Genomic DNA, 6,794 nt, shown 5'->3' on the forward strand with positions numbered 1-6,794 from the left:
TATAAATATACTGTATATTATTACATATCAATTTATGTGTAATATATGTATGGTATAAGGGGTTGACTATGGAATATATGGTATAACAACAATGTATGGCAAATTCATATTAATTACAATGGCGAGGAAGTCGGAATGTAATTATAGTTAAGGAAGATATCTTTTGAACACCCAAATAGGAAGAAAGTCACTTGGGTTGTTCTCGTCCAGCTACATACTTTTAATAGAGAAGAATTTGTCATGATATTTAACTCTTTAACTGCTACGGGATGTTCATTAAATTAGTCCGCTTAAGTTTTATAAATATTTTTGTATTATTGTATAGTTATGTTTTTTTTCCCAGAAAATATTCTCACATGGGCCTTTTCATTTATGAAGTCCATTCAAGAATTCGTCACAACATCTAATACCAATGAGCAAAGCAAGTAAGGGTTGATTTACAATTTTTTGCATGGATTGGCCTTCATGCGGACTGTCAGGATTGTCCTTATTTGGGGGTGGTCTTTAATTTTTGTCCCTCAAATTATTGATCTTCGCTAAAAATTTCTTGGTTTCGGGTTCGAACTCCGCTCAGCAAAAAATTTTTTAAAAAATCTCAAGATAGAGTTTGGATTCGCAAGGCAGAATAACTCTACCTTCCGGTGAATGCAAAACTCTACCTTAATTTTTGCTCTAATAGATCTAATTTTGGGGATAAATGAGGAAAGTGAAAAGTAACGGAAGAAAAAGAGAAAACCCCACAAAAACTTCATTTTGCAAATTAAAAGAGAAAAACGTCATTTTCATTTGGGACATAAATAAAAGTACTGCACTGTAGAATAAAAAACTTGGTATATCCAATAACAATAATGAGAAAATGCTAGTACTGATCTGTTGACTAAATAAACTTGGTATACCCACAAAAATCTAAAAAAAGAAACTTAGAATATGAGTGAAGAAAACCCCAATAGGAGGCGACTCAAAGTACTTACTTCACACTTTACTGCTATGGCTTCAGAAAAAGAAGCTGCTCTTCTTGCTGTTCCTTCTGATTCTCCTACCATGTATGTTTCAATTTTCTGTTTTATTTGGATGGTTAATTAGCTTTGTTTATTGTAGTGGATTTTTAAAAAATAGGTTCTTGATTTTCAGATTTTCTTAACATGTAATTAATATCTCTCTATGTTTTTTTTTTCTGTTTGTTTGGATGGTTAGTATATTAGTTTTATTTATTGTAGTGGATTTTTTGAAAATAGGTTATTGATTTTTCAGATTCTCCTACCATGTACTCATTTCTCAAGATATGTTTTAATGTATTGTTTAATTTGGATGGTTAATTAGCTTTTTTTTATATGTTGGATTTTTTAAAAATAGGTTCTTGATTTTCAGATTTTCCTACCATGTATTCATTCTCGATGTATGTTTGTGTGGATGGTTAATTAGCTTTGTTTATATGTTGGATATTTTAAAAATTGGTTCTTGATTTTTCAGATTTTCCTACCATGTATTATCTCTCTCTATTTTGCATTTTCTGTTTGTTCGGATGGTTAATTAGCTCTGTTTATATTGTGGATCATTTAAAAATAGGTTCTTGATTTTCTGATTTTCCTACCTCATGTTTGTTTGGATGGTTAATTAGCTTTGTTTATATGTTGGATTTTTTAAAAGTTGGTTCTTGATTATCAGATTTTCCTACCATGTATTCATATCTCTCTATTTTTCTTTTTTCTGTTTGTTTGGATGGTTAATTAGCTCTGTTTATAATGCGGATCTTTTAAAAAATTGGTTCTGGATTTTCAGATTTTCGTACCATGTATTCATTTCTCAATCTATGTTTCAATTTTATATTTGTTTGGATGGTTAATTAGCTTTGTTTATATGTTGGATATTTTAAAAATAGGTTATTGATTTTTCAGAATTCCTACCATATATTCATTTCTCAATCTATGTTTTAAGTTTTTGTTTAATTGGATGGTTAATTATCTTTGTTTATATATATTTTAAAAATAGGTTCTTGATATTCAGATTTTCCTACCATGTATTCATCTCTCTCGATTTTTGCATTTTTTGTTTATTTGGATGGTAAATTAGCTCTGTTTATATTGTGGATCTTTTAAAAATAGGTTCTTGATTTTCAGATTTTCCTACCATATATTCATATTTCTCTATTTCTGCATTTTCTGTTTGTTTGGATGGTTAATTAGCTCTGTTTATATTGTGGCACTGTTAAAAATAGGTTCTTGATTTTCAGATTTTCTTACCATGTATTCATCTCTCTCTATTTTTGCATTTTTTGTTTATTGTGATTGTTAATTAGCTTTGTTTATTGTGGTGGATTTTTTAAAAACTGATTCTTGTTTTTCAGATTTGACAAGATCATTAACAAGGAAATACCAGCAGACATTGTATTCGAGGATGACAAGGTATAAACACCCTTTCCGGTGTGCATGTCACACGTGTGTGTTTTCAGCTTGTATGTGTTAGGGCGCTATTTGTTCATAGAAAATGTTTTACATATAATTTCCCATTTTATCTAGGGTTTAGGGATTTAGGTATAAAAGTAAAAGGATAGTGTTTTGGTGGTATTTTTGAGTATTAATGTTTGTTAACAATAAGTTTTAACTGAGCTAGTGGTATGAAGGAAGAGTTAAGAGTTGGATATTTGTAAAAGAAAATGATGGCTGCCAATTAGTGACACAAGTAATTTCCTCTTTTCAGTAGAAAATATTTTCATCAGGTGACAATTTGAGGTGACCAAACACTCAAAATTATTTTCATCTCTAACATACACACACACAGTTGAACACTAGTTCATGCTCCAAATTATTGTTTTTGAGCTTCTTTTCTGTAGTTCTTTATGGAGTGGAGAGGAAAGGTTCAAATTGGAGAGCCACTTCCACTAGTTAGAGGAACCCGTGTTTTTTTTAAATGAAAATGGTAACATTGCATTCATCAGCATTGAGGAGTTGCTGGAAACCATATTTACAGGAAAGGACAACCAGCACCAGAAATAAAGAAAACCTTGATTCTTCTCACAAGGGGAGCCGTTGTTAACTCAGATAAAATAACCTCTTGCACATAATTGTTTGTCTTATTTGAGAAAGCTACTGATGTTAAACTATACTCTATAGAGCATATTATTGAGACAATGTGAAATAGTAAAAATGTTTCCTGGTATAAACTTCTTAAAATACAAGCAGATGGTCTTGGAATACGACAAGGAAGATGTCGTAAGTTCTAGATTCTGAGGAGTGGATATAATGATTCTTAATGTTATTGCTACGTAAGTAGGCCACTCCAATTAAACCTGGAAAAGATTTAACAAAATGAGCTTTAAATCGTGTGCTTCTAATCCAAATGTCGATGAGATGTGAAGCATGTTTCTTTTCCTGGGTGATTGTTTTAACTCGTCCTTCTAATTACAAGGGGAATAGGGAAATAACCTGTTGCTTTTTTAAGCAGTGCCTAACCTTTGCTTGGATGTTGGCAAACAACAACATACCCAGTGTAATCCCACAAGCGGGGTCTGGGAGGGTAGGATGTGCGCAGATCTTACCTCTACTTTGCTTGGATGTTGGCAAAGATTGTATAATTTTGTTGCTGTTATTTTGCTAAAATTTTAAATTACTCGGTGAAGCATGATTTGCTTTTTTACGGCCCTGTCAGTACTTTATCCCCCACTTATGGTATGAGTATTTGATATTTTGCATCAATATGCGCAAGTCTTTAAGCTTTCACGTCAGCTGATTCTATAATTTTTATGCCAGGTTTTAGCTTTCAGAGACATAAATCCCCAAGCTCCTGTGCACATTTTGCTTATTCCCAAGGTCAGGGATGGCTTAACTGGACTTTCCAAGGTATTCTCTCTACTTTCTGAAAGAGTGTGAACACACTTGTTGTACGGAGCTAATAGCTGTTGAAAGGTCGCACATAAGCAGCACAACAGTTTCCTGCATTTGCGCTTCAGAATATATGAGGTGCAATGCTTTTAATGAAGTAAAAAATGGTGACTCTTCAAGGCAAAGCTTCACAAATTTATTGGTTTAGAGGCGACTGGTTTACTTTGATTTATGTTACTGCACTTTAATATAATGATTCTTGTTATATTTGATTAAGTGTGTTAAAAATGGAAAAGAACAATAAAGAATTTAGGAACTAGCTTTAGCACATTGCTGCTTGCAGACTTGCATTATTCCTTGGAGCTACTCTAGGTGGTGAGATTGATCTCCTTGCTTGTTTTTTTAGAAGGTAACAGTGATCTCCTTGCTTGTTTCTTTCTGTGTTTTTTTAATCAGTTGTTTATTTCTGTGCTAATTATTCGTTCTTCGTGTTTCTTACTGTCTTTCTTTCTTGCTTGACTTCTTCTATGACCTGTGCTGGCACTATCCAACTAATATCACATCCGAGGTTACTCATTTTTTATCATGTGTACTTTGTCGCTCATTTGCTTACTTATTTGTGGTTTTAGTCCTGAATCATTAGATGGAGTTAGGAAAGTTTCTTTTATTTTTAATTAATAGGCACAATTTTCAGTATGTTGCTCATAGTTGTTGAAAGCTTGCACACAAGAGCACAATGAAGTACTGCATCGGTGTATCAGAATATGAGACAAAATCTATGAGAAAAGAGAAAATTGGTGATGCTTTGAAGTGATTGCTTCACCAAATTTATTGGTTTGAAGGCTAAAGGTTTACTCTTTTCATGTGACTGCACTTTAATATGATGATTCTTGTTATATCTGATCAAACAAAGTATTCAAAATGAGAAAAAGGAGATACAAGATTTAGAAATTAGCTTCAGAACTGAGCTGGTTAAGACTTGGCATTCCTTGGAGCTGCTATTCAGTGGCAGAGAATAAAAAAGTTTGTAGAGCTGCTACTCAGCATTCCTTCCTTTCTTCTTTGTATTCATTTTACGTATTTAGCGAGAAAAGATATAAAAATCTTATATAGCTTGTTAGACTTGCAGCATTCCTAGATGCTACTTCTCAATCGCTTAAGGGGTGATCTCCTCATTTTCTTGCTTGCTGTCAAACCTTCTTTGTTTCTTGCTTGCTATCTTTGTTATTTGTTTTCTCTTCTCTCTAACCTGCATAGGCACTATGCAGCCACATCCATGCCCAAGGGATGGGCCTAGAATAAGAGTAATGAATAAATGGAAAGTATAGAAATGAAATTAGATAATATATGATTAAATTGCAGACGTCGAGGGGGAGAAAAGTCACTTGATTGAGGGATTTGAATTAATCATGAGCTACTCGTGTTAATGCGGGTTCTACGGAAGGAGAGGCTTATGAGACTCTCATTGGAGTTAAAGATGACCCTACATTTGAGAAATTGCCTTTTGTTTCTCTTTTGTTTTTGGTGCACCCTGAAGGTTCCAACTTGTATAAAATCTATGTATCTCGTAAAGAACTATATTTTTGTGCAGGCTCTCTATTTTTGGTATACTTGTAGTTCAGGAATATTCCTGCATTAATAAAATTACTTGATCTTATCAACAAAAAAAAAAATATCAATAATTCCTTCTTATCCACCCCGCCCCCCCCCCCCCCCCCCCCACAACCAACCAAAAAAAAAAAAAACCAACAAACTGTATGCGTATTTGCTTGTTTTTTTGGGATTCTTTTAGTCTTAATCAGTAAATGGAGCTTCTATCCTTGTACTTCATTATAGTTCTTACTTTCCACTCTGGTGTGATGTTAGAATATTGTCATGATTGATAACTGAAGAAATCGGTACCGTAGCATCTCAAAATGAGAGAAAAGTGGGACCCCAGTATGATGGAAATGAGGGGAAACTGCATTAGAGTTCCACCGTTGTGTCAACTTTGGACTGTTTTAAGATGATAGACCAGGAAATGGCAAAAATTTATTCTTGTTTTACATTTGGTTACCTGAATGAGCAATTGTCTAGGGCACATAGGACAATGTCCCTAGTCTTTGCACGTCATAGCTGGGGCCTCTTGAAAGATTTGAGTACTATTGCTTCTACGCTGCTTTGTAATATGCAAATCTTTCTTTAATCAATCTAGTATTGCTTCCATATTGAACTTAATATCATCAATCCTTCACAAATGGTTGAGTTTGTCCCCCGTTTGTTATACTCTTCCTCGTTTCTTCACCCGTTCTTTTTTTATTTCTTTTTCAGGCTGAAGAAAAGCACTGTGAGATTCTTGGTCAACTTCTTTACACTGCCAAGCTTGTTGCCAAACAGGAAGGTCTTCTCGAGAACGGGTTCAGACTTGTGATCAATGATGGGCCTAGTGGATGTTTGTATCTTTGCTTCTTGCTCCCTTGTTTCAGTTGGAGTTCCGTTTATAAATTTATATTAACCTAAAGATTGCTTTTTCAGGCCAATCTGTTTATCATCTTCACCTTCACCTTCTCGGTGGACGACAAATGAACTGGCCACCCGGCTAAAGGAAGTCGAGACGATTCCAGATTTCCTCCAATCGTCTGTGTAGCATTTGCTAACAAAACACTATTATCTATGTGTAGCAGTTAATGAATCAAACTAGAAGCTTGTGCTATACCCCTATGGAGAGATATGGGACTCCTGACAGTTATGCTATTTATCAATAAGAGAGCTTTCTGGTGGTATGACGTTAGATTTTTTTTTTTTTTTTTGAAAGTATGACGTTACTATGAAATGGAATAAAGATAGACCAACCACTTATGAATGTAAAACGTTACTGTGGTCGGAAGACAGTATTAGAAGCGAATTATGAGTCTGACCAATTTGTGATTCTGAGTGAGCTGTCCTTGATTGCAATGTAGAATATTTCTTAAATTGGAGCCTTGAATAACTTCACTG

At 34.0% G+C, this 6,794-nt stretch overlaps 1 protein-coding gene across 1 annotated transcript; it reads left to right on the forward strand.

The window, feature by feature from the left end:
* The first annotated feature begins 888 nt into the window (after window positions 1-888).
* On the forward strand, window positions 889-6,580 carry LOC132607293 (14 kDa zinc-binding protein). Its single transcript, XM_060321204.1, has 5 exons — window positions 889-1,043; window positions 2,345-2,402; window positions 3,747-3,836; window positions 6,129-6,249; window positions 6,333-6,580. Exons 1-5 carry the CDS (start codon window positions 928-930, stop codon window positions 6,398-6,400), a joined length of 453 nt encoding a protein of 150 aa, XP_060177187.1. The 5' UTR covers window positions 889-927; the 3' UTR covers window positions 6,401-6,580.
* Window positions 6,581-6,794: the final 214 nt, after the last annotated feature.

Source organism: Lycium barbarum, chromosome 8 (genome assembly GCF_019175385.1).
Source record: "Lycium barbarum isolate Lr01 chromosome 8, ASM1917538v2, whole genome shotgun sequence".
Taxonomy (NCBI): Eukaryota; Viridiplantae; Streptophyta; class Magnoliopsida; order Solanales; family Solanaceae; genus Lycium; species Lycium barbarum.

Excerpts from the sequence above, each read along its gene's own strand:
- LOC132607293 (XM_060321204.1), top strand. The coding sequence starts at position 928 with ATGAGTGAAGAAAACCCCAATAGGAGGCGACTCAAAGTACTTACTTCA. Across the intron at positions 2,403-3,746 it reads TTGTATTCGAGGATGACAAG|GTTTTAGCTTTCAGAGACAT; the intron begins GTATAAACACCC and ends TTTTTATGCCAG. Across the intron at positions 6,250-6,332 it reads CAATGATGGGCCTAGTGGAT|GCCAATCTGTTTATCATCTT; the intron begins GTTTGTATCTTT and ends TTGCTTTTTCAG.